Source organism: Anolis sagrei, chromosome 1, assembly GCF_037176765.1.
Source record: "Anolis sagrei isolate rAnoSag1 chromosome 1, rAnoSag1.mat, whole genome shotgun sequence".
NCBI classification, from domain to species: domain Eukaryota; kingdom Metazoa; phylum Chordata; class Lepidosauria; order Squamata; family Dactyloidae; genus Anolis; species Anolis sagrei.
Window position 1 is genome coordinate 237,934,366 of NC_090021.1, and position 27,942 is coordinate 237,962,307.

Here is a 27,942-nt window from a genome sequence, read left to right on the forward strand (position 1 = left end):
GGCGAGGCGGAGCCCAAGGGCCGACTTGGTCCAAAGTCTGCGCTCCCCTCCCCGCAGGAGCGGGCCACCCCTTCGAAGCCCTTCCCCGAGGGACTCCCACGCCGAGGGCCCAGCCATTGGAGGCGGCGCTGCTCTGCCAGGGCCCCAACTCCCCGCTGCCTCGCCCTGGTTCTCGAAAGCGGCGACGGAGGAGGAGGAGAGAAAGGGGTCGCTCTCGTCGGAGGTGAAGGCAGAGGAGAGGCGGGCGGAGTTTTGGAGGCTGCCAGCGTGGCGGGAGGAGCGCGAGAAGCGAGAAGCAAGGGCTGCTGGCGCTCAGCTTTCAAAGTCGTTTGCTCAGAGTCCCGAGACAAGAGGAAAGAGCGTCTTAGGGGGCAATTCGACCCCACTTTTCCTGCCCTGGCTCACGGGAGCTGTAGTTTGACAAGGTCTTGCGCCTTGCACCAAACTCCAGCTCCCGGGATTCTGTGGCATTGAGTCAGGGCAGGAAAAGTGGGGTCAAACGGGACTAACTCCATACTTTAGGTGCCCCCTGGGTCAGTGCAGAAATGCAGGCCCTCGTTGGGAATGTCCTTGCACCAAAGTGGCTCCAGATCAACAAACCCATTGCGCCTTTCTTTCTCTCCACTCGAAGCAGCTCCTTTGTCTGGCCGAGGAATTTGGCTCACCCGTTCAGGACTCAGGCTGGATCTTCACTCCATATAAAATCCAGATTATCTGCTTTGAACGGGAGATATGGCAGTGTAGACTCATCTAATCCACTACAAATGTGGATTATCTGATAATCTGGATTTTACATGGCAATGTAGAAAGGGCCTCAGAAGTCCTTCATACTAGGTATTTCTAACACTATAGTTCCACTTTAAATGCCATGGTTCCATTCTAAGGGATGCTGGGATTTGTGTTTTCGAGAAGGGTCTAAATGACTTCTCAGACATAGAGCTCTAGTCCTTCAAGGCACTGCAAACGCCAAGATTCCCTAGGGTGGGACTATGGCAGTTAAAGTGGAACCATACTGCATATTTTTTGCACATGGGTGCATTATATAATTGCACCTTGTTTATAGTGAGAATAGCCAACCCATGCAGGTAAACTCAGGGCCCTTCCAAACAGGCACAATATCCCAGGATCTGATCCCAGGTTTTCTGCTTTATTATTTATTTATTTATTTATTTATTTCTTGCATTTATTGACCGCCCCTCTCAGCCCGAGGGCGACTCGGGGCGGTGAACAGCGACAAAGAAAGACAGTGTACAGTGAATCACGACAATACAAACCAGACAAATACAACATAACATATACTATACTAAAAATCCGCTTCGTCAAGTCCTGGGGTCATAGCCGAAATTCGTAGTCCTAGTTCATTCCAGTGTCATTCCCAGATACACTCAGTTGAAGGCCTGCTCGAAGAGCCATGTTTTCAGGCCCCTACGAAAGGCCATCAAGGAGGGCGCCTGTCTAACTTCAGCAGGGAGGGTGTTCCACAGCCGGGGGGCCACCACCGAGAAGGCCCGCTCCCTCGTCCCCGCCAGACGTGCCTGTGAGGCAGGCGGGACCGAGAGAAGGGCCTCCCCGGATGATCTCAAGGCCCTCGTGGGCTCGTAGGCCGAGATGCGGTCTGCAAGGTATTTTGGGCCGGAACCGTTTAGGGCTTTGTAGGATAACACCAGCACCTTAAATTGGGCCCGGTAGCAAATCGGCAGCCAGTGGAGCTGGGACAGCAGGGGCGTTGTATGCTCTCTGCGTCCTGGATTATATGAGCCCACACAGCTAGATAATCTGGGGAAAACAGAAAAACTGGGATTAGATCCTGGGATACAGGGCCTGTCTGGAAGGGCCCTCAGAAGATAAGCAGAATACAAGTAAGCTCACAAGAAAAGCATATTTGGGGAGAGGGAGCAGGTAGCAGATATGTTCATGATTATGATGTCCTGGCATTCCAACTCAGGCTGGATCTACACTGCTCTATATCCCAGGATCTGGTCCCAGTTTATCTGCTTATTCCAGATTATTTGGCAGTGTAGACTCATATTGTTTATTCATTCAGTTGTTTCCGACTCTTCGTGACCTCATGGACCAGCCCATGCCAGAGCTCTCTATCCACCCTCGCCGCCCCCAGCTCCTTCAAGGTCAAGCCAGTCATTTCAAGGATAACATCCATCCAGACCCATATAATCCAGTTCAAAGTAGATAATCAGGAATCAGATCCTGGGATATAGTGCAATGTAGATCCAGCCTGACAGAGACTGTCTGACTCCATAGAAAGCACCCCTTTGCCACCAGAAACTATTGTTGCCTGGTGCACTTCATCCACATCTGGTGATACAACTTTATAAGTCTTTTTAGCAGTGTTGCTTCCAACTGGTCCTTAAACGAATGTCATCTTTCTTACTTAATTGAGCTCCCTTCTACACTGTCATATAAAATCCCAATGAACTGGATTGTATGACAGTGTAAACTCATACAATCCAGTTCAAAGCAAACTCATACAATCCAGTTCAAAGATAATATGGATCATCTGCTTTGAAAATCCAATGGTGTAGAAGGGGACTAGTAGAGGCATCATGGATGCTCCTCAGTGTTGTAACAAGAAGGGAGGCAAAAATGAGCACATTCACCCTCAAGTAAATAGTCTCTCCCGCCCCACATGACATTTTCATCCAGTTCCCAAACTTTTAGCACCACAGTAATTTATAATTTCAGCTAAGAAATAGTTTAGGCATTCAAAGAAACAGGCAGGCACATTTATCAAGGGAATACGATTGCTGCAAACATATTAATTATAGATGATAGTGAGTGATTTTCAGTGTCTCTCATCTATACTGGAAATTTGGGGACTGAAGGAAAATATTGGGGAAAGGGACAGAATTAATGTTTTGGTGGGGGGAGGAGTATCCTCATTCTCCCTTTCTCCTGCACCTATGCCTATTATTATTATTATTATTATTATTATTATTACTATTACTATTAGTAGTAGTATTATTATTCTGATTTTTCTCTCCACAAGATGATCTAAAGCAGCCAAGGAACCTCAAAGCCCGCAAGACTCACCCATCTTGTCTCTGACCTCCTTTCCAGCCCAGTTTAGTACTGGGGAACAAAAAAATCTCATGAATATATATCTTTGCAGCAAAAACTATACTTGTTTTATTTTATTCAAAACAACGGCAAAATGAACTAAATTTTTGCTCCCCCTTCATGACATTTAAATCTGCTGCCTCGCTTTGTCTTTCTACCAAATGGGAGGGCCAACCCTGATGATTTGATTTCAATCTATTTTATCTCCTGTAAGAAACCAGGGAAAGAAGCAGGGTTATTAGGGGAGAGACCGGCTAGGCTGCTGGTTTTAGATGTTGCCATAAGGAAACAATGGCCATACAGCTTGACACAGGAGGAATCATGGAATCCTAGAATCATAGAGTTGGAAGAGACCTTGTGGGCCACCCAGTCCAACCCTCTGCCAAGAAGCAGGAAAATTGCATTCAAAGGAATCAGGCAGCATGCTAGATTTCAACATGACCAATGTAAAAACATACATTCATCCTTTTACATTTGTGGTTTTGACATCTGTGGATTAGATCATTCATGGATTTTATTTAAAATGTTATCTCTAGGTCCTTCAGTGTGACTCTATGGTCAACCTCCTTCAGCCATGCTGAAGGAACTAGAGATTTCTAGGGAGAAGTCCTCACTAGGAATCTGTAGGTCCTCCAGTGCAATTCTATGGTCAGATTCCAGCCGATATTGACCATAGAGCAATGCTGAATTCCTGGACGGTGTTCTCTCAAGTAAAAAGAAAAAGCTATATAATTATTTCTGTTTTTTCACTTTAATGGGGCCCCTTTGCCCCTAAGCCCAGTTAATGTAGTCTGTTGTTTATTTTATCTCTCTTTTCTTAGCATAATTTCCATTCAGCTTCATAGCTGCTTTCCAGCATGCAAACATTAGTTGTTTATTATGACAGTATCAGTATTTCACCTGACAGAATAATCACTGTTTGCATTGTACTGCTTTCAGCTGGAGAGACAAGCATTCCTTCTTCCCAGGCTCATGGAAGACCCCACAGTGTTTTCATGTAGCGTCCTGCCCTCTGATCCCCGTCTTCTTGCAACGGTGACCAATGCCTACCTGGGCACTCGTGTCTATCGGAATATCCTCCATGTGAATGGTGTATATAATGGAGCAGCTGGAGACACACACCGTGCAGATATCCCTAGCCCTGTTAATGTCAAAATGAGTGTGGCTGCTGGAAACAGCCTGAGTGAGACTTTCTCTTTGGTCACTAAGACAGGTAAGTGGCTACAATGGCTTCATTCATGGCCTCATAGTGTTTATGACAAATACAACAGTGCCATTGTAGCGGGTCTAATTTATTAAACAGATACACTGGGACTAATCTTTTGGAAAGATATTTCAGGTTCTTTCTCTTGAAGAAACAAAAGGGTCTTTTGGACTTAGACTGTTGGACTTGGGATGGGGTGTTCCTGGGTTCAAATGGTGATTTAATCTTGGGTGATCACTTATTCTGAGTCCAGCCAATTTATAGAGAATGAACTTTAAGAGAGCATACAACTTTGCAGGAATATTTTCACGGTGGGGATAGAGTTTTAGTTACTTGCCAAAGTGGTTCAGACTTTGGTAATACTTTTGTGTTTTCAGTAACTCATGGGAAAATTTCCAGTTCTGAGGAAAACAGCACAAAATTCTTCTTCCCGGAACCATTATTAAGTTCTGTAATTTGCCCTATATGAATAGTAAGAAAAGAGATAATAAGAGGCACTTTTTCTCTTTGGGCTCTCCCACACAGTAAAATAACTCAGAATATCAAGGCAGAAAATTCCACAATGTTTGCTTTGAACTGGGATTTCTGAGTACACACTGCCATATATTCTAGTTCAAAGCAGATAATGTGAGATTTTATTCAGCTGTTTGAAAGGAGCTTTCAACACTATTGTCTCACTGAACCATTGATGATCTGGTCAAGGATATAAATTGGATATAGACCATTTTTAATAAATAATAATGTGAACAATTATTAACATTATGAACATTCACTAGGGTTAGGGACTCAGAACACTGTGAATTTTTTAAAAATGTATTACAACATTTCTGTTTTTTGTTTTTTTTTTACTGTGAGAACACCTGTCTTGGAATCTCTAGGTCCTCCAGTAAACTTTATAATTAACTTCCATCAGATGTTTATCATAAAATTGCATTGGAAGGTATAATGAAGATATCTAGGGAAGTCTTTTGTTTAGGAATCTCTAGGTCCTCCGGTGTGACTCCACGAGAAGTTCACCATATAGTCACAATGTAGGACCTAAAGATTTTAAGAGAGAACATTTTAATCAAATCTGCAAATAATCAAATCTGCAAAAGTCAAACCTGAAAATATGGAGAGCTGAGTGAAGTTCGTTAATAATGTAATACAGACCATATTTCAGTGTCCTTGTTACACCAATAAACGTCAATCCAAATGAACTATCTTTTAATACTTTGCATGGTTAGACTGGTTGACAACACAATCAAATGAAAGACATTTGACAATATGATTAAGATAAATCTCTTTCTTTTTATCTCTTGACTGCAGGAACATATACCCATACCATCAAGTCCTCCGATTATACAGCCACTCACAGAATCTATGCTCACCACTCTCTTACTCACCTTGTGGCTTTCAGTATAACCATCCAGAGGTCAACTCTCAATGCTCAGCCCATCACAGTGAACCTCCAGGCACAATTCACACCAGAGAGTCCAGACCTGGACTTGCATAGAGGGCCAGATTTCCAGGGCGCTCAGTGAGTACTATCATGTGAGGGCTTGCCCAGTCTTTTGTTGGAAGGAGCTTTCTTTCCAAGGAGCTTTTAAAAAATAGTAGCAGGAGGAAGTGGATATTTTCTTCCCTGTGGTTTGGAATGCCATCCTCAGCTGTGCCCAATATATGGGCTGCAGTCCTGTTCAGAAAATGAGGACAGGCTGAGTGACAATACCAAGAACCACAAGCAGGAAGAGAATTTGGATATGCTTTGGAATGGTATCTGTAATCTTGGTATTCTAGGAGAACTGCCACTGAATCTCTTTTAACTTTCATCCTTTGGTGTTTTCTGTTCTTCTCTTTCTTGGTGGTGTTCAAAGGGCTTTGTGTATAAATAGCTCTCAGCTTAGCTTGCTTCAAATTTCTTGCTTCCATGTTTTGCCATGACTGAGAAGTAAATGCCATTTTTTCAGGATCCTTCCACACAGTCATATAACCCAGAATATCAAGGCAGAACATCTAAGTCCACACTGCCATATATTCCAATTCAAAGTAGATAATGTGGGGTTTTATTCAGCTGTGTGGAGGGGGCCTCAGCTCCCATTCAGATGCAATCATGTTTTCAGTTGATGAAAGTCGGGAGGGAATTATGTATTTCTTCGACAACGAAGACTTGATATTTCCCCCCATATCCAATTGATGTAAACATTATGACTGCATATAGAATGTTAAAATATTTGATTAGATATCATAGCACTGAGGCTTAATTACATTACATAACAGTGTACCCCTACAGTACAATTATTAACAGATGCTTCTGAACACAATTCTTGTTTTCTCTAATATCTATTTATATTCAGTTTGAAATGAGTCAGGAAATGCATTGCCTTTTGTTGCAATCAACATCTGTGGGGTCATGATGATAAGGAGAGTGGGGAAGGAATGGGAATGAAATGTAACACTAGCACAAATTAATGTACACAGTGGATAATATAGAATGTTCGATGAGTGAAGGTTGAATAAGCGAGACTCTACTATATGTCCATGTGCATGTTTTCAAGTTGTCTGTCAACCTATGGTGACCTCGCAAATTTCAAAAGGGTTTTCCTAAGCAAGGAAACTCAGGTGTGGTTTTGCCACTTCTCTTGGTTATAGGCTACAGCACGGTATTTGTTGGTGGACTCCCATCCAAGTACTAATGATAGCTGACCCTGCTTCGCTTTCGCTTTAAGACGGCATCTGGCACATTTAGAGTATGTAAGGTTCCCCACAAATTATTATCTGGAGCATAATCAGGTGTTCTCGACATAATTCTGAGTATAAGGGAAAGCAACATTTAATATTAGGGATGAAAAAGCACAAAAAGAACAGAAAATGGGAGAGAATTTCAGATGGCAGAATAGTCCAGGACTTCACACTGGATGGGAATGATAGGAAGCCAGTGGATGGTTTAATGGTGGGGAGCAAAGATGGGATTATTTCCTTTGTGGTCAGTTGACAGAAACCTAAGCTTTCATTTTTCCTCTCCCTCTGTCAGCTATCTCTATGGAAAGACATTGGTCCCTGAAGTGGAAGGTGGTCCTCAGCCTACTGTACACATGATCTGGACCTCTGTGCCACATACAATGACACTCTCTGAGAAGGAAGAGGAGAAATGCTGGGACTTCCTCACTGCCATTGCAGAGACTGAAGAAGATGCCAAAAGGAGCTTTGTAGAAGGGATGTCACTGATTGGCTCTGGATCCTTATATTTGTCTCACACCGAAGCTTGGGCAGCCCTCTGGCAAGGATGCTGTGTGGAGGTTGATGGACCTCTTTCACTCAGCCAGACCCTCTATGGCTGCCTTTATTACCTGCTAAGTGCCATCCCGCCTCTGGGTGCCCCTGATGTCTTGTTCTCTGGGATCAGCCCTGGAGGCCTTTCTAATGGCACTCAAGATGAAGATTACTGGGGTCATGTCTTCTGGGACCAGGTGAGCCAAAAATCACAAGAGTCTCTCCAGTTGTTCCCTACCATATAGAGCAATGTCCACATGAGTTGGAGAAGCCATGACAATCCAGGAGGAGTTACCCATCTTGTTTGGAGTGTACTCTTTTGTTACTTCAGAAGTTTTTGATGTTTGGGTGTGTATAAAATTGCCAGAATTAAAACTAGACAGGGCTTCCTTTAATGGGACCTAGTCATGCAATCAGGTAACATATCTGCTCCTGCTGAAGTTGCCTCCTCTTGGTGGTTGTCTGCCTTCAAGTCTTTCTGACATATGGTGATTCTAAGGCAACCCTATTGTAAGATTTTCTGGGAATGAGAGTGTGTGACTTGTCCAAGGTCACCCAATGGGTTTCCATGGCCAAACAAGGAAACAAGTGTTGGCCTCCAGAGCTCTACACAGGCTGCTGTTTCTACATAACTATTAAAAATATAGCAGCTCTCTCCAACTTTATCTGGCAACCTTAGAGATGACTAATTATAGCACACTAGAAATAGGATGTGGCTTGGATTTTGGAGAATTTTACATCAACTACTTGTTCCAAGATAATCATGGTATTCTACTTACCTTGTGTCACCTTTTAAATGCAATGAAATTTCATAAATGGTTTTGTTTATGAGCATCTGAATCTGCTCTGCACCCAATTTCTTGCTTTGTTTCTCCCAGTGTTCTGGAAGTTTTATGACACACAAGGTGATTACTAATAGTCATAATAACAATAATATTTTAAAACAACAGTAATATAAATAATTGGAGAGATACTACAACAAATATATTTAATTTGTAGAAATGTGCTATGCATGTGATAGTGAAGTAGTTTGAGCATTGGACTACGATATTGGAGATCAGATTTCAAATCCCCCTCTGCTATGGAAACCTATGATGACAAAGCCAAACTCCCTCTGAAGAAATGTTGCCAAAAAAACCCTGTGATAGATTTGCCTTAAAGGTAAAGATTTCCCTCTGACATAAAGTCTAGTTGTTTCCACCTTTGGGAGGTGGTACTCATCTCCATTTCTAAGCCAAAGAGCCGGCGTTGTCTGTATGCCTTCAAGGTCATATGGCAGCATGACTGCATAGAGTGCTGTTACTTTCCCGCTGGAGCGATACCTATTGATCTACCCACATTTGCATGTTTTCGGACTGCTAGATTGGCAGAAGCTGGGGCTAGCAGCAGGAGCTCACTCCACTCCCTAGATTTGAACCATCAACCTTTCAGCCAGCAAGTTCAGCAGCTCAGCGGTTTAACCCACTACACCACCAGGGGCTCCTTAGAGTTGGCATAAGTTGGGAGATATCTTAAAGGCACACAACAATAATAACACTGTCCTTATGCTTATGGGTACATGTTAATGTTTCAGGACTGAGTCCTGGCATGAGGGAGAGCTGGGCCTATTGAACTGACAGAAGAGCCCTGTTCCTCCATAAGTTGGTAGGGAAGGTTGTTTGCCTTGTTTCCAACCAACCAAGCACCTTCCAAATACATTTACTGTGTTATCATTATTTCCAGGCATAATGGGTCTGGTGGATATGGTCAATTGTATCTGATGGGCAGCTACTTGAGGAAGGCTAATACAGATTCAGGGATTCGGGCATTGTGCACAGACACAAACACAATTTTTTCAAGCTCTGAGTCCAAATGCTTCCTGCTCTTAACTCGTGCCAGCATTTTATTTCACTTATTGACCACATATTCATATAATAGTATTTATGTGTGCTCTTCTTGTTAAACTCAGGATACCTGGATGTACCCAAACATCTTACTTTTCTACCCTGAAGCAGCTCGTGCTATTCTGAAATATCGGATCAAAACACTAGAGGGAGCTCTGTTCAATGCGCAGAAAGGAGGATACAAGGTAGGGGCAGCAGGTGGTGCAGAATGACAAAAAGTGATTTCAGCTATAGATGTACCCAGGTTTTATTAATGCTGCTTAATAAAGTTGTTATGTATCTGATTTGAAAGTGGCCTGATGATTTTTCATATCACCTATTTAGCATTGTTTAAAAACAAGCAGTAAAAATTCACTGCCATCAGAAGGCATTTTGAAACATGCATGCATATGACTGAATTTCTGTGACATTGGAAGGGGCTGATGGCATATTTTGCACATTAAAGTGGCAGTTATTCAATGTGGGGAAAAGGATGCATCAAAGTTGCATTTGCTAAGTAGTAGCATTAGTCTTTAGGTTTGCCTGGAAAATGTTCTCACCCATTTAAACACTATTCTATAGGGAGGAAATTCCACTCCATTTCTGGTTAAGCCTGGAGAGCCAGAAGAGGAAATTCTCAACATAAGTTTCAGCAGAAACAACTTTTAAAAGAAGGACTAGAAATGAGCCGCAGAAGGATTAATGGGAATTTTGCATCTGGAATTTATCTGGAACTCCTTAACTATCATGACTTGGTTCAGGGGTCAGTAACATGTGACAAGTTTGTGACCTTCTTGGGATTCACTTGGGATTCACTTGGAATAACTAATCAGCTCCAAGTTATGGGGTTAGAGTTGAAACTATAGTGACTGTTTCCTTAAAATAGTGATTATGTAATTTCAATGGTTCATCTCTATTATACCTCTATTATGCTATTAGATATTATTGTTTCCAAGCAGACCTTATGATTTTACAGATCTTAACTTTTGAGTACCCTCTGATATACATATCTGTATATTTACTTATCCAGAAGAGCTGGAATCCTAGTGGTAATTGCAGAAATTAAAATGCTGAAGTTCTGCAATCTGGTATTCATTGCTGATCTTGAGTGTCACTTATTAATTTAAACCTTAACAAATGTGTTTGTCTAGATTTGAGCAAATGAAGGCCTAAATAAACTGTGACCCTGTAGTATTCCCATTTCAATAATTTTAGGAGTCTCATGCATGCATAATATATAGTTTAGAGTAGGATACAAGTCCAACCTTGACTTTCACACAGTGGAAAACATTTCATTCCTTGGTTTTGAAGCTCCTATGGAAACAAAAAACCCCTTAATTTTGACTTGTTAGTTCTATGTGAGCTGTTGAGTACAAATTGTGTTTTTTCTCCCTTGGATTGGGTTTTGCTTGTGGCAGGGTGCAAAGTTCCCCTGGGAGAGTGCAGCAACAGGCCAAGAGGTCTGCCCCGAGGAGGTTTATGGAGCTGAGGAAATTCATATCAATGGGGATATTATGCTGGCATTTGAACAATATTACTACATCACACAGGTAATATTGGCATTGTCTTCTCTTGATTTACAGCTTTGCAGTGACATTTCTTTTGGCTTCAAGCATTTGTGCTGGAAATTTAAGAAAGGCTTGGCATTCAAGTGCCACTTTTATTGTCATATTTCCCTCTCATATTGCTCATTTCTTTCTCCCTTTTCTTAAAAAAAGTTGGGGGGGGGGGATATTTGGGACTCTGTTGGTGTTGAAAAACCACTATTCTCCCTGGGCAGTATAGCTGGGGGCAGTGGAAAGTGTAGCACAAAAACAAGTTCTCTGTCTTGTCCTAATCCCTGCTCTAAGGCAGGAGATGGAGCTATTTTCTTTCTATGTGATTCCAGGACTTGATTCTCTTTCAAGAGGAAGGTGGCTGGGATGTGGTCTGGGCTGTTGCTCAGTACTGGTGCAGTCGAGTGGAGTGGAATTCAGAAGAGCAGAATTATCACATCAATGGTAAATTGGGGGGCAAGGATTCCTTAGAAAGTGGAAATCCTCCAACTCTTTGTTGAAACTTTGTAATCCTCCATGGATACCACCCCCTGGACTGAATAGAGAAACTTGTGTGTGACAGAGTCTTTCCAAGTGATGGAAGCCACCAGGTGTGGGAGATGGGTCACATGCCTAGCATTTTCATCCTGCATCCGGAGTAACTAGTTTCTGAACACCTGAATGTTACTAAGTATGTATATCCATTGATTAAAATAAATTTCTTGGCTCAGGAAGAAGCTTAGAACTGCACTGAATTGGCAAAATCTTCAAAACTATCTAGTTACCTGTGAAATCTAAGGACCTATCCACACAGGGCCCAAAATGCATGAGTTCGCTCACTTTTACCTGAGGCTTCCAAACAACACCTCAGGTAACAGCAAATTAGTTTGGGACAAAGCAGACAAGCCCTGCTTTGTCCTGAATTAATTAATTACTGAAAAACCCAGGTCTAATTGAGTATGGGCCCTGTGTGGACCTCCCCCTCAGAAATCCTGGGACTTCTGAGTGGGCAGTTCACACAGCCCTCTCACGTTTTCTGGGCTGGATCAGCCCAGAAAACCCAGAGGGCTGTAACTCTCTCCCCAAAACCCCTTAAAAACCCCTTTAAAAATAAAATAACTTCTCCAGCTGCCATTCCCCCTTTTTGGAGTTCTCCTGGCATGTAGAAATGATGTGCCAGGAGAAAGGGGGTGAGGAGGAAAATTGCTCCTCCCCCCTTTCTCCTGGCATGTCATTTTTATGTGCCATGAGATCTCCGAAGAAGGGGAAATGGCAACCGGGTAAGTTATTTTATTTTGTAAGGGGTTTTAAGGTTCTGGGTGGGCACCCAGACACCCAGCAGCAAAAGCGTGGGTTTTTCAGGCTGGTGTGAGGAAAGAAGTCCACCCAACCCGGGTTTTAAACCCAGGTTGGAACACACTTTTTCGTTGTGTGGAATCGGCTTCAGTAACAATCAAGAGGCTGACTGTGAGGAGCTATATTTACAGGTATGCCTCTGTACCTCACCTAACAGTGGAACAAATAGTGCTAGATTGGTGTATGTATGGAAATTAGGCTCAACCTACACACAATTTAATCTCATCACAGAATTTAGTTTTTCATGGCTTGGACTTGGCTGGCTTGGGTCAGATTTTGAATATGTGTTTCTTTTTAGCTTCTTCCTTATTATTATTATTATTATTATTATTATTATTATTATATTTTATTGATACCTCACTTTATTTACCCCCAAGGGGACTCCACGTGGCTATTCATAGTAAAAAGATGGAGGAAGTCTCATATATTCTGAATTGTTTGCTTTCTCCTAGGTATCATGCCCCCAGATGAATATCATCATGCTGTAAATAACTCTGTTTATACTAATGTTGTTGCCCAAAAGAGGTGAGAGACTTCATAGAAACATAATGGCATTTGCTTGTCAAGCTCTTCTGATGTTGGCCTTCATCTATATATATAAATTTGTTAGGGGCATCCAACGAGGAAACAAAACTCAAAAACCCCCCAACGAAACTTAACCAAAATTCCCATGCCCATAACACAACCCACAAGGTACAAACATATCTACTCAAAATGAAAAACAACACAACAACACACTCACAAAACGACAAAACAACAAAACTCAAAAATCCCCCAACGAAACTTAACCAAAATTCCCATGCCCATAACACAACCCACAAGGTACAAACATATCTACGCAAAATGAAAAACAGCACAACAACACACTCACAAAACGGCAAAACAACAAAACTCAAAAATCCCCCAACGAAACTTAACCAAAATTCCCATGCCCATAACACAACCCACAAGGTACAAACATATCTACTCAAAATGAAAAACAACACAACAACACACTCACAAAACGGCAAAAGAATAAAACTCAAAAAAACCCCAACGAAACTTAACCAAAATTCCCATGCTCATAACACAACCCACAAGGTACAAACATATCTACTCAAAATGAAAAACAACACAACAACACACTCACAAAACAGCAAAACAAGAAAACTCAAAAATCCCCCAACGAGACTTAACCAAAATTCCCATGCCTATAACACAATCCACAAGGTACAAACATATCTACTCAAAATGAAAAACAACACAACAACACACTCACAAAACAGCAAAACAACAAAACTCAAAAATCCCCCAACGAAACTTAACCAAATTTCCCATGCCCATAACACAACCCACAAGGTACAAACATATCTACTCAAAATGAAAAACAACACAACAACACACTCGCAAAACAACAAAACTCAAAAATCCCCCAACGAAACTTAACCAAAAATCCCATGCCCATAACACAACCCACAAGGTACAAACATATTACTCAAAATGAAAAACAACACAACAACACACTCAAAACGGCAAAAAAACAAAACTCAAAAAAACCCCAACGAAACTTAACCAAAATTCCCATGCCCATAACACAACCCACAAGGTACAAACGTATCTACTCAAAATGAAAAACAACACAACAACACACTCACAAAACGGCAAAACAACTGAGCATGTGCATTGGCGCCCAGCCGCAAGTTCCCTGGCGCGCGCACATGCCCTTCCGACCAACGTTCCCTCTGCGGAAACCATGCCCACTCCAAGCCCCGCCGCGCCGCTTCCCGCACACACACACACCCCTGCCGCACACACACACACAACCCCACACTCCATCACTCCCCCCGCCGCCGCACACACACACGCAACCCCACGCTCCATCACTCCCCCCGCCGCTGCACACACACACGCAACCCCACGCTCCATCACTCCCCCACCCCAATCTTACCTCCTTTTACTTCACGCCCCCTCCAAACCCCACCCCGCCCCTTCCCACCCTGTCAAAATCTAGGAAAGACAGGAAGGAAGGAAAGAAGGAAGAAAGAGAAAGGGAGGTAAAGAAAAAGGGTGAAGGAAGGAAAGTTAGAGAAAGAAGGAAGAAGAAAAGGAAAGAAAAGGAAAGATGGAAGGAAAGGAAAGAGAGACAGCAGAAAAGAAAGAAAAAGGGGGAAGGAAGGAAAGAGATAGAGAAAGAAGAGGAGAAGGAAAGATGGGAGGGAAGGAAGGAAGGAAGGAAGGAGGGAAAGAAGGAGAGAAAGAGGGAAGATTGGCCACAGCAACACGTGGCGGGTAAAGGTTGTTATTTCTATTATTATTATTATTATTATTATTATTATTATTATGCTATTGTTCCTCTGAGACCCTTTTAGGGGGAATGGGAGAGGTGTCAGGTCCCAGAGGTAATGCATTGCATTATTGTTATTGTTATGATGGTGGTAAAATAAAAGGGAATAAAAAGTGAAAGAAGGAAGCAAACAGGGAGGGAAGAAAGGCAAAGGAAGAAAGGGGGAGGGAATGAAGGAAAGAGAGAAGGATGAAACCAAGTAGTGAAAGAAAGAAAGAGGTAGAGAAGGAAGAAAGGAGAGAAAGGGGGAGGAAAAGGGGGAAGGAATAGGTAGGTACCTCTCTTTCATAATAGTCCAGATAGTTACCTCAACTTTGATAAGTTTTACTATAGGCCACAGCAACGCGTGGCAGGGCACAGCTAGTTTTTATATAAACAGAGATGAATACAAACAAAGATTGATCTCTAACTTATATTTAAGTGTTTTTAAATAAAAAACACAGAAATCAACATAGCAATTCAATTACAATATAGCATATATTACACTGTACAGAATGTCAAAATAAATGAAGACACACTTAAATAATTATCTTGTAATAAAATAATTAATGCAGTTCCAGAAAATGAGACAAAATATTTGGGGGGGGGGGGGACAATGCACATGAAGAAACATCAAAAATTTATAATGGAATCTCCGTAAGACTCAGAAGATTAGTTGTTGAGTTCAGCTCTGAATGGCTGGTTTATGTACGGTCAGTCCTCTACATTTACTGAGATTAGGAGCTAGAAGACATTTAAAATCTGGGAGGCTCCTGTTGGAAAGACAAGAATTTGGTGTGGGGGAGGGGATGAGGCAATCCATGAATAATCAAATACATGGAGGAGGAAGCCGTAATGTGGATGATCAAAAATGGAATAACTCCACTAGACTTTCTGTTCCAAATGCTGTTAAGCTAATTGCCTTAAAAGAAGCATCCAATATTGTGCCTTGTTGCACTTGGCTAAGTGAAAGAGGAAAGAGCACTTGCTACTATTTGCAATGCTCCCATTAGTTCTAACCAATGGAACAAGCTGTAGTAGATTATGGGAGTTGCAGTCCAGCTGAGGAGTTGCAGTCCAGTTGAGTAGCCACAAGTTCCCTTTCCCTGTAATATGACTTCTGCTTTTTCTCTCAGTTGTCAGATCCTTTCAGATAGCAAGTGCCTGGTTTGAGGTATTGACAGTTAAGATTGGTTTTTCACCTTAATTTGGAGGAGAAATTGCTGGCTCAGCCATCTTAACTGAGCTATTTAAAACCCATATTTGAATTATGGTACTTCCAGATGGAGGAGTTTCTGAGCACTGAGTGTGCTAATTGAATTGTCCTGTTTATCTAACAAGAACCAAGCTTGCATTTTCATAAAATGTTTGTTGATTTTCCAGGGTATGAAGAATTCATCTCCTGGTTTTCAGGAAAATATGTAATTTGGCATAAGATACAACAAGGAAAGGAAGTAGACTTTCAGTAGACAATTTCCCTAGCATTTCTTGAGAGTTATACAACCCCAACATTGTGTTGCCATGTGCCAATGTGCAAATCCTGATTTGTTTATTTTTTTCTGTCTTCCTCCCAAAATGAGACTCAAAGCAAAATACATATGCTGTTTCGAAAAAAGATGAACCCAAAAAGGTGATATTTTCAACACTTTCCCTGTATCTCCTTAAGTGGAAATCTCTTACTAACAACAATTTAAAAAGCACTGTAAAGCTATTTTGCCTTTTTCCCAAGTGCATGTAGAGTGGATGCAGGGCACTGTGAAGAGAGTATCATTTCACTTGGACCACCCATAACATTTTGTTAGGGAGGCAATTGCAAGAGAAAAGCCTCACTTGGAAGGGAGCTCTCTGGGGAAATGGTGGGTGGGCAGTTAAAAATATTATTTAGATGGAAACCATCTGTTCCCAGGGAAACACAAGCAAAATAGTACATCTTGCACATGCATTCTGATTGAGCTCTTGTTGCTACACATGAAACCTGTCTGCCACAACGAGTGATTTTAGTGTTCAGAACTGTGTTTAGAGACATGCATGGAATCACTGTCACACAGTCAGCAACTGCACTTAAATTGTACCATAGTTTAAAAGGGATGAAAACAAAGCCTGATGTTTGATTACTGCAGCATCCTAAGTGAGCCCCGGAGAAAAATATTCAAGGAGCCCTTTAAAAACTGGTCTGTGGGACAGTTGTACCTGTTGTGGAACTACTGTGAATTCTGACTTCTTCTTCTTTTTTTTTTAAAGGATTCTATCATCTTTTTTCGTTTGTTCTTTTTTATGCTTTGTTAACCTAGCCTAAGTTTCCATTTTCTCTGCTCTTTTTCCAGTTTGAATTTTGCAAGTTACTTGGCCTCCCAGTTGCATATTCCTATCCCTAAAGAGTGGAAAGAAGTTGGAGAGAAAATTAAAGTGCCTTTTGATAACAACAGGCACTACCACCCAGAGTATGATGGGTACTGCCCAGGTGAGTGGATGTAGGCCAAAAAAGCAGGCAATACAACCTGTCCTTTTAGTGCCACCTGCAGTGGAGGTCAAATCATATAATGACAGTGATGCAACAATAACTCATTCTAGTAATATAATTGAGCTATAAATGCAGGTTCTACTGCATTTTAGGAATTTTATAATTTTTTATAATTTTATAAATGAGTTTTTTATGCACTGTTGATTATACTTATGTCATTGTATTTATACTTATGCATTATTGTCTGCATGTGGCACTTGGAGTGCTTCTGTGAGCCACCCCAAGTCCCTTTGAGGAGATGGTAGCAGGGTACAAATAATAATAATAATAATAATAATAATAATAATAATAATTATTATTATTATTATTATTATTGTGGGTGAATATGTAGCTTGAATAATGCATGCTGAGGAAGACCACGTATACATTCAGGAACAGTTTGTATTTTGTTTTAAAAAGACCCCACTATGTATAAAACCACAACATAATGGGGGCTGATGTGTGTGTGTGGGGGGTGGTGGGGAGGAGCTGTGACACAACAAGTGAGACGGTAGATTCATCTAGCTCACAGTTGTCTACAGTGTCTCTTTAGGGTTTCAGACATGAATCTTTCACAGGTCTGTCTGGAGACACAGAGACTAGCAAAACAAATAAACAAACACACGAGCTTCTAAACTACCAAAGTGGTATTTAGCTATAGTTTTCTTGTGCCTGAAAAGGAAATGTGGAAGGAATTCAGATCAGAAGAGGCACACAGTCAGCTGCACCACTTGATTCCAGTTCTAAAATTGTTTTAAACTGCAAAAAGGACCATACTTTCAGGATTATGTGGAGAGTGGGTGACAAAGTGAATTGATCACAGAGTGCAGAGCCTAAAAGAGGTTTAGTTTCCCCTTTATAAATACTAGAACCACGGGATCGTTAGCTTGTGACATTTTTTTAGAGAATGTGCTCCAAGCCAATTTTCCTTGCTTCTATAACAAAGGTCTTTGGAGGTCCAGAATGTTTCAGTCTTGGGGTGGTTCCAGACAGCGGGGGGAAAAACGTGTTGGGGCAAACTGTAGTCCACACACTGCCCCAAAAGCCTACGCTTTTTGTGGGCATTGCCTACATGTCCTCCTGTTACCTTCTGAGAGAACAGGGAGACACTCCCCCCCCCCCAACCTTTTAAAAATAAAAGAACGTACCCGGCTGCCATTAAAGTGCTGTCGGCCTTCTCCAGGTGCTTAGGAATGATGCCTCAGGAGAACAGGGGAAGGCGAACAGGAGCAATTTTCCTTCTCTCCCCTCCCTTCTCCTGGCATGTCATTCCTAAGCACCAGGAGAGGGCCAGCAGCACTGTAATGGTGGCCAGGTAATTTTTTATTTTTTAAAGGGGTTGGGGGGGGGGGGCTTGGAGAGGGGGTTGGTGCCCTTGCAGTTTTGCAGGCTCATTCAGCCCAGAAAAACATGAGATTGCTGACTGGACTGCCCTCTCACAAGTTAAGGACTTCTGAGGGGGCAGTCCAGATAGCATCCATAGTAGGTTCAACCCACACCTTTCAATAAGGCGCAGATCAAACCCACTATCAAATAATCAAGGCACAAAGCAGAGTTTTCCTGCCAAAAGCATTTACGATTTCATGTCAGCTGGAAGCCCCCCACAAATATTTTTTGCCCTGTCTGGATGTGCCCTTGGTTAACGATGAGTTTGTTTGCAAAGCACTCATTACGCTAACTTTAATATGTAGCCATTTAATCTTCTTTTGTTCATGTGATGGGGAATATGATTTTATCTTCTCAGGCCACCTTATAAGGAGTGTATTAAAGAGGAAAAGCATTGCTTTACCATCGGCTGGTTTGCAAGTTGGAAACTTTCTTCTAGTTGCTTTTAGGCAGGGCAACTGCAGGAGCAGGACAATGTGGCATCTGCTGAATCTTCACTGCTTATGCATAAAACTTCCTGACCTTTTAAATCTGAAAATATTGCAGTCTTTCTACACTGTTTTCTTGCCACCCAAGAGAAATTGGCCTTGAGCAATGAAAGGATATTTCTTGTAGCAGTCACTGCCAAGAAATTTCTCTTGTGCAATACTTCTTGGATATTTTCTCTCTTTTTGGTAATGTTTTTATGGAGGAGAAAAGAAAGAAAACCATAAAGAGACAAAGGAGAAAAGACACTCACAAACCAAGCAAACATAACGTAACCCAATTAAACAATACATAATACAAAGACACTAGTTCCTTTCCTCGCTTTGTGGTAGAGGTCCTTCCTAAATCTTCTGGCATTCAATTTGGTAAAAAGAGAAATGCGAATACCCAATGCTTACTTTTGTTTACAGAGAAACTTGATTTGTTGTTGTTTATTCATTCAGTCGCTTCTGACTCTTCGTGACCTCATGGACCAGCCCACACCAGAGCTCCCTGTCAACCATCACTGCCCCCAGCTCCTTCAAGGTTAAGCTAGTCACTTCAAAGATACCATCCATCCATCTTGCCCTTGGTCACCCCCTCTTCATTTTTCCTTCCATTTTACCCAGCATCATTATCTTCTCCAAGCTAGACAACTTACTCTTTAAAATACTTCCCTACTTTCTCCCACTCTTTCCATACTTTACTTCCTTGATATTTTCATAGGTGAACCGGTGAAACAGGCTGATGTTGTCTTGCTCGGATTCCCTGTCATGCATCCCATGGACCCAGAAGTCAGAAGGAATGACCTGGAGATATACGAACCTGTGACAGACCCTCAGGGGCCAGCCATGACCTGGGTAAAGAGCTGACCATGAGCAAGAAGGGGAAAACATATGGGTTTTGATGTGTGGAGAGCATTTGAATGGATTCTCTGCAGAGATTCATCTCCTAGTATGGGGTACAGTGACAGTAGTGCCATTCCTTCACCTCTTTTCAGAGCATGTTTGCTGTTGGATGGCTGGAACTGAAAGAGACTGAAAGAGCACAACACCAGCTGAACAAGTGCTTCAGCAACATCACCGAGCCATTCAAGGTCAGGCAGGTAGCAAGTATCTCTTTCTCCCCTGCGCCCAACTTTTCCTTTATATTGCTTGTATCACAGACACCTCTTTTCCTCACATCATCTTTTAATAATTCCTTATTGTTTAACTCCCTCAGATCTGGGTAGAAAATTCTGATGGTTCGGGAGCGGTGAACTTCCTGACAGGGATGGGTGGATTTCTGCAAGCCATTCTTTTTGGATACACTGGGTTCAGGTACAAAATGTATATAGATTTATGAAACCAGTATTTGTTGGAATCATGAAGATGGCAGATCATATCTGAAATAGTTATTAGAACACTGAATACAGATAAATACTAGAACTGACCAGACTGGCACACAACAGGCATCACTTGTCACATTATATCACATTTCTAGCAGGGAGAAGATAAATTTTAAAAAGCATTTCACAAAACATCAATTGACCATTTCCATATGATATCAGTATAAGTCTCCTCTAACACCACATTTCAAATGCATTATTTTCTTCCTGCATAGCTTTCAAAACATTCATAGAAATCAGAAATACTATGGCATGGATACCCCTTATTTGGTATTAAATAATGTATCCTTACCCTTGAGTATCTTATCTAGTTCCTTCATAGCAGCCCTTCCAAAATTGTTCTTGTGATTCCTTGAGTACTATCTAAATTTTGATTTAGAAATTAGGCACAGTATAGAAAGTCTTTGTTTACTTGGATGTCTTCACCACCCACTTTAAAACTGCTAGACTAATTCTATTTCTTTCTTTTTTTTTGATAGAATTACAAGCTTGGTAGATGCAGGGAATGTTGTGGATGTAGTATATCTTGATTTCAGTAAGGCCTTTGACAGAGTTCCCCATGAACTTCTTTCAAGCAAACTAATCAAATGTAGGCTAGGCAATGGGACTATTAGGTGGATCTTTAATTGGTTAAGCAACAGAGGGTACTCACCAATAGTTCCTCCCCATCTTGGAAAGAAGTGACTAGAGGAGTGCTGCAGGAGTCGGTCCTTCATTAATAACTTAGACTTTAGAGAGCATAAATTTGCAAATGACACCAAATTAGGAGGGATAGCTAATATTCCAGAGGACAGGATCAGAATTCAAAATGACCTTAACAGATTAGAGAGCTGGACCAAAGCTAACAAAATTAATTTCAACAAGGACAAATGTGAGATACTACACTTAGGCAGAACAAATAAAATGCAAAATATAGAATGGGTGATGCCTGGCTCGACACCAGTACATGTGAAAAAGATTTTGGAGTCTTGGTGAAAAACAAATTGAATCTGAGCCAACAGTGTGGTACAGCAACTAAAAAAGCCAATGGAATTTTGGGCTACATCAAAAGGAGTATAGTATCTAGATCGAGGAAAGTCATGGTGCCTCTCTATTTTGTTTTGGTCAGATCCCTATAAGGAGTGGCTTAAAGAGCTGGGCATGTTTAGCCTTCAGAAGAGAAGGCTGAGAAGAGACATGATAGCCATGTATAAATATGTGAAATGATGTCATAAGGAAGAGGGAGAAGGCTTGTTTTCAGCTGCCCTGAAAACTAGGACTTGGAGCAATGGTTTCTAATTACAAGAAAGGAGATTCCACCTGAACATTGGGAAGAAGTGGAACTTTCTGCCTTGGAGTGTGGTGGAGGCTCCTTCTTTGAAGGATTTTAAACAAAGGCTGGGTGGCCACTTGTCAGGGGTACTTTGATTGTGCTTTTCCTACATTGCAGGGGGTTGGACTAGATGACCCATGTAGTCTCTTCCAACTCTATGAATCTATGATTCTATGAGAACTGTAAATCATCTGTGGTTGCAATGTTTGTGTCTTAATGCTAACAGCAAGCCTGCTTTAGTACTTTCTTCTTTGACTATTTCCTCAATAGTAATTTCAGGGGTTTTTTTTGCTTTTTTTCAGCTGTTATCATGGTATTATCTGAATATCTCAAATTGCTGGTGCTCCTTCCTCCAATTTTCATGCCACCTTGCTCTACGGACCTCTTCACATGGGCTAAAAATCAGCAGCATTTTTTTTTTTGCACTTTCTCCACAAAGTCTGCCAGCTCCCATCACACATTGGAAAAGTACTTCAGTGGCAAAAGTGCCAAAAATCCCTGCTACCCCCAAAAATGAGCCGATGGTGCATGTTGGGAGGCTTCCTGTCTTTCTATGGGGAAAGATGGGTTGAGCCGACTAACTGAGACTTCCCACTGCGCGATGAGGGTATCCAGGATAATGTGGGGCAACAGATTCCCACGCCCCCTTGGTGGGTGCCGCCAAAATCACTGCAATCTGCAGCAATACTTTTACCGCGTGCGTGAAGAGGTCCTCAGTCTAATCCAGGTTTATATATTATAGCTTCAGTAAACAGGCAGAGTGATAAAGTGTAGCCTTGACCAACCCTCTGCCAGTTTTATTTTATTCCTTCATATTTTCGCATGGTGGTGGCCTCTTGTCCCATGTATAGATTATACATCAGGAAACAAAATGTTGTGCCGCACCCATTTCTTTTATAGCGACCCATAATTTTAATGATCTACACAATCAAAGGCTTTGCTAGACTATAAAGCACAAACTGATTGCCCTCTCCTGAATTTTTTTTGTTGCATTCCATTATCCAATGCATGTTTGTAATATGAGCCTTAGTGCCTCTTCCTTTTTCTGAACCTATCTTGGGCAACGTGTCAGGGGATTTGAGAAGTTGTAATCCTAAAAAAGGAAATTGTTTAATCTCTGGGTTAGTAATCCTGTTTTTTCCAGTATGATTTGCATCCTGAACAAAATGTCATGATTGAATCACCTACATTTTAGACTAGGACCAAAAATATGCCTGCAAAAAGGCATTACAGGGAAGAACTATTGTCCCTGGAATGGTGTAGGTTTGGTTTCAGCTGGCCAAAGTTAGAATGGAGTCCTGTTTCCTCTATGATTGTTTCTCATTTGTTTGCAATCTTGATATTTGGGGAGCACAGTTAAAGCTACCACGTTTGTCCTCAACAGCTGAGTCAATACTGGAGGGGCATTGAGCCTCTGACACCACAAGTAAAATTAACACTACTGACATCCCTGTAGCAAAGGAAGTAGATCCGAAAACAACTAAAGCATCTTAAAATAAATCCAGTGCAGAGAGCCCTTCATTGTGATGCGTGAGTAGGTGGGGAAACTGGGTCTGACTTCCTTGTTTATTTTTTCAGCTGTGCCCAGAATGCTCCAGTATTAATGCCAAATAACTATTATGCTTATGCATTTATACATATATTAGAAACCCAGGAGGTAGTTGTCATAACAGATGAATATTTTTAGAGGCAGTATTGACAAACTAGCACATATGTTGTAGCTATGCTGGGGCATTTGCCAGATGGTTGTAATTATGCTTTTAATATCTCCCATCCATTTGGCTGATTCTGACTTTTCCTGGCCCTTGCAACTGGTAAGAACTGGCTTTAATTGTCCGGTCTGTGTATTTGACTTCCCACAGTGGGGACTAAACTACACATTGTGCTAACTGTTATGTAGCTTACGGCATAAGAGCTCTTTTATGTTTGCTCTCAAATTTGTGTGCCCCCAGTTCATATCAGGACTGTTGCATGCAGATGGGAGGCTTTCTTCCACAGCTTGTTTTTTTTTTTTTTAATCTCAGAATTCCTTTCACCTTCCCTGGCAAAAATATGGAGACTAAAATAAAACCTCTCCTTTGGTGCCAAATGGAACACTTTTTTCTCTGTTTTTTAACTACTAATAGAGAAAGGGGTGTTTGACATTTTTTAAAAAAGCAGCTATGGAGAGGCATAAACCTCCCCTGGTCAGATACAGTGGTTCTGATTCAGATTGGGCCTGTGAACACATGTGAATAAAGGTTATACTTGCCTTCAGCACAGCGTGTTGTTTAGGTCTATAGATGAATACCTTCCTGTCTTTACTGGGGAAGATCCCCTATAGTTATTTGTCCATGGTAACATTCAGGACCAACAAAAATGTAGACTTGAGGATTACAATCCCAAGTATCCCTTGAGTCACCACAGGGAGATGGGGTGGGATATAAATAAAGTGTTTTTGGTGTTTTTGTTGTTGTATTTAGACTCATTGGAGGAAAGGTAGAATACAAATTTTGAACACAAACAAATCAATATATGGTAGCTGTCAAGACATCAAATTGTGCCGACTTGTTCGCTGCCCTGAGTCGCCTTCGGGCTGATATGGGCGGGGTAGAAATAGTGTAAATAAATAAATAAATAATACTGTGTGGCAAGTGCCTTTAATTTGTTTCATGTTTCTTTTTTACTTAGAGCTTCATTTGTTATGATCTGTAATAATTTATAGGATTTAGTACTGTGTCTCATTTCTACCTGTTCCAGGATCACAAAGAGGCATCTGTACTTTGACCCTGTTTGTCCTGATAATATGGAGGAGTTAAAGATCACTGGAGTATGCTACTTAGGAAGCAAGCTGAATTTCACCTTGACCAAAAAAATGATCACCATCAAAGTGACAAAGTCCTCATCGATGCTGGAGGCTGTATTGCCAAGAGAAGGCATATGCCGTGCCCTCAATGAAGGTAGGACATCTTCATTTCTTCCAACAGAATCTTCATTCCAGGTTGCTGGTCTCTACCACCAAGAAATCCACATCTGCTTTAAAATTTTATGGGAAGGCTTAGCCATTTAGGATTGAAACAGGACTCGTCATAAGCTCAAGCTGCACGTGCTTGTTGAAGATGGCACTGGGCCTGTCTGGAAGCTGACAATTCAGCCCTCTTTTCCCATTCTCTCTAACAGAAACCAGTTGGATCATTCAGCCTGGAAATATGTTTTATTTTCACTGAAGGAAAACTGGCTTGACAAAAACCTAGCTGGATGTATTATGTAGACATCCTTAACTGGATGAGGGCAACTTTTGTTTGTTGAGATCTTGTTGGATATAAACCCCATCAGTTCTAGCTGTGGTACATCAAAAAGAAAAAACCCAAGAATAATAAAAATCATAGGAAGGTTTATTGCTGTGTAATGACCACAACAATTGCTTGCCTTTCTTTTCAGAAGAAAGCGTCTCCTTCCCTGTAGCTGATGGCTGGATCCAGAAAAGGACCTCTTGACCCATTTTGCATGCCTGGTATGTGATGGCAGAGAGATATAGTCTGAGCCTTCCAAGACCCTAAATATCCGGCCTCACAATGGGGTCTGAATGTTTACTGTCTTCTGGGTATATAAACAACCTGCCTTATGAGTGATCATTTGGAAATTGCCACTACTGCCATTATATTGGAGAATTATTTTACTGCCCCAGAGAGGGCAGTAAAATAATAATAATAACAACAACAACAATAACAACACCTTCATTTTTGTACCCTGCCTCCATCTCCCCGAAAGGACTTGGGGCGGCTTACATGGAGCCAAGCCCAATCAACAGTTAAAAACGTAGCACATTAGAATGCATAACATCCATTTAAAACAATGTAAACAGCATTATAGGGGCCCCCGGTGGTGCAGTGGGTTAAAGCACTGAGCTGCTGAGCTTGTTGATCGAAAGGTCGCAGGTTCGATTCCAGGGAGCGGTGTGAGCTTCTGCTGTCAGCCCTAGCTTCTGCCAACCTAGCAGTTCGAAAACATGCAAATGTGAGTAGATCAATAGGTACTGCTCCGGTGGGAAGGTAACGGCACTCCATGCAGTCATGCTGGCCACATGACCTTGGAGGTGTCTACGGACAACGCTGGCTCTTCGGCTTAGAAATGGAGATGAGCACCACACCCCAGAGTCAGACATGACTGGACTTAAAGTCAGGGGACTACCTTTACCTTTACCTTTAAACAGCATTATAACAAAATATAAAACAATCATCAAAACAAAAAAAAACAATAGGATAATTCAAGTCTCAATATGGGTGGGCAGACTGGTGCATAACAATTCAAAGGATAGGGCTAGTGAGTAAAGTGCATAGGCCGTGTAGCAGCATTAAGAATAAGACCAATATAACTGGGTCATTCTAACTTTGGATACAGCAGTAGAAAAGTGCGTGGCCAAGATTTTAGATCCTAGCTGGGGCCAGTTATCAAGGGAATTATCGTAATAGGATGAGATAGTCTGAGTAGCCCACAATGTCCCCCATTCTTGCTACCTATGACATTTTCCAACTCTTCTCTTCCTGCCTGTTCTCTCTCTGTTCTCTCTTAACACGAAGCTAGATTAATACTCTGAGTAATATTCCTATCTGAGAATAGGATTTCTATAACAAAGCCTTTAGTTTTCTTCTCGAAGCCACCCATGTCTTTGCTCCTTCATTAGGGTCTCTAACTGCTGCATACACTCTGTTACATAGATCAGTGAGATATGTGCAGGATAGTTTTCCTCTCCCACCATTTGCACTTCCTCTGAAAACGAGGCTATTCTGTATTTCTTTTACAAAATTAGAAGGGACCCAACATTCACTGCTGGCTTTTCACAAAGACTGATAAACTCCATGGTATCAGCGGTAGCACACATGTCCACAGTACAAAAATAGGCAGGAGTCTTCATACTGGCCAGCCCTATCCTGGCTGGAGAGTTCATAGTGATGTTGGAAAATCCCTGTCGTAAAACCAAAGTATGTTAGCTTGAATATTAGTGTTATCAAAAGTAGTCTCACCAATAATTTTTGCTTGCCTGGCTTTATTGAGTTAAGCCTGTGCCAGTGTTGTTGAAAACAGAAACACCCCCGGCCGGGGGGGGGGGGGATATTATATTGGTACAGTTGGCACCACAGTGGGGAGTTCTGCAAGTGATGAGTGTCTTTTGAATTTAAAAGATATACTTATGTAGACATCCAGTGGTCTGTAGGAATCCAGCAGCAGCTACCTGCACACAAGAGGCTCATTGATCCCCCATATATAGTTTTCAGTTCCTAAATAAAAGGGTTATCCTTAACTTTTGCTCTCTGGTGTTTTTTCTCTCCATTTCCGCATTTTGCCACTGGCCCGCATGGCTTATCCATCCTAGAGAACAGTGCTTTTCTTCTCATTTCCCCCTGCATGTACCCTGTACCTGCCTAACCCATGCTCCAATAACCCTGGGAATGCCCTCCTTGTTCCACAGATACCAAAACCTGATTTTTCGCCCCAGTATCCATGGATCTATCTTCTATGTCTCCTTCTCACCTCTGCAGTCCCTGTTGCCAACTCTCCACCTCCGTGGGTGTCCTGGTTTCTCCAAAGGAAGCCCCAAGTCCACAGAACTTTTCCCCTCTCTTTTTTGTATATCCTACCCTATCTCATTATCTCACTGCACACATCTCACTCTAAGCCCCATAACTCAGCATTGACTCCAATCTTCATGGATACTGAAACCCATTGGGGTCCCCCAGTATTCACAGATCTCATGTGTATGTTTTCCCACTTTTCCCATGGATATCAATCTATCTATTAGCTAAGTTTCCTCAATATCCATGGACCCTTGCGTATGTTTTAACCTGTCATGTTTTGTATTTTACTGTAAAAAAAAAATCCTTTGGAGAAGTTTGCCACCGACCAAGTCTTGTGATGACCTTTTGCCCTCACCTACTGACCCGGGAAGGCCAGCCAGCTATCTTCCTGAGCTTCATCAACATGAAACAGGAATCAATCACCCATCATCTTTGGATCAGTCCATCTCTACTGGTCCCATAGACCCCCCAACTGGGCAAATGACAACAGAATCCATCTGCTGGGTTGCCTGTCTTTTGTTCCTGTCATCTGGACATATAATCCACTCATCACCCAGTATGACCATCCAGGACACCAGGGGATCATGCCCCATTCTCACACAATATGATTTCCCCTTTCCCAGGAACTTGCCACTTAATCCCATCAGCATGGACTTTATGGACATCAGCACCAGAACTGTTGCATCCATTCAGTGGGGACTCAGATTGCAATCAACTTAACAATAAAAGACTTGGTCCCTTTGTTTGTCTT

The 27,942-nt window shown here is 41.8% G+C and overlaps 1 protein-coding gene across 9 annotated transcripts; it reads left to right on the forward strand.

Annotated features, from left to right (window-relative positions):
• On the forward strand, window positions 1-27,932 carry PGGHG (protein-glucosylgalactosylhydroxylysine glucosidase). 9 transcript variants are annotated; one of them, XM_067462562.1, is made up of 15 exons: window positions 1-223; window positions 4,015-4,288; window positions 5,588-5,798; window positions 7,293-7,728; window positions 9,480-9,599; window positions 10,812-10,943; window positions 11,282-11,393; window positions 12,737-12,809; window positions 16,911-17,047; window positions 19,664-19,797; window positions 19,938-20,042; window positions 20,159-20,256; window positions 24,376-24,575; window positions 25,057-25,129; window positions 27,086-27,932. In XM_067462562.1, the coding sequence occupies exons 2-14, from the start codon at window positions 4,048-4,050 to the stop codon at window positions 25,110-25,112; spliced, it is 2,055 nt and encodes a 684-aa protein (XP_067318663.1). In that variant the 5' UTR covers window positions 1-223; window positions 4,015-4,047; the 3' UTR covers window positions 25,113-25,129; window positions 27,086-27,932. The 9 variants fall into 9 exon arrangements, 8 of the variants coding, with proteins under 8 accessions (XP_067318663.1, XP_067318664.1, XP_067318665.1 ...); XM_067462563.1 differs by having other exon boundaries at window positions 27,506-27,932; XM_067462564.1 differs by having other exon boundaries at window positions 27,815-27,932.
• The last annotated feature ends 10 nt before the right edge of the window (window positions 27,933-27,942 follow it).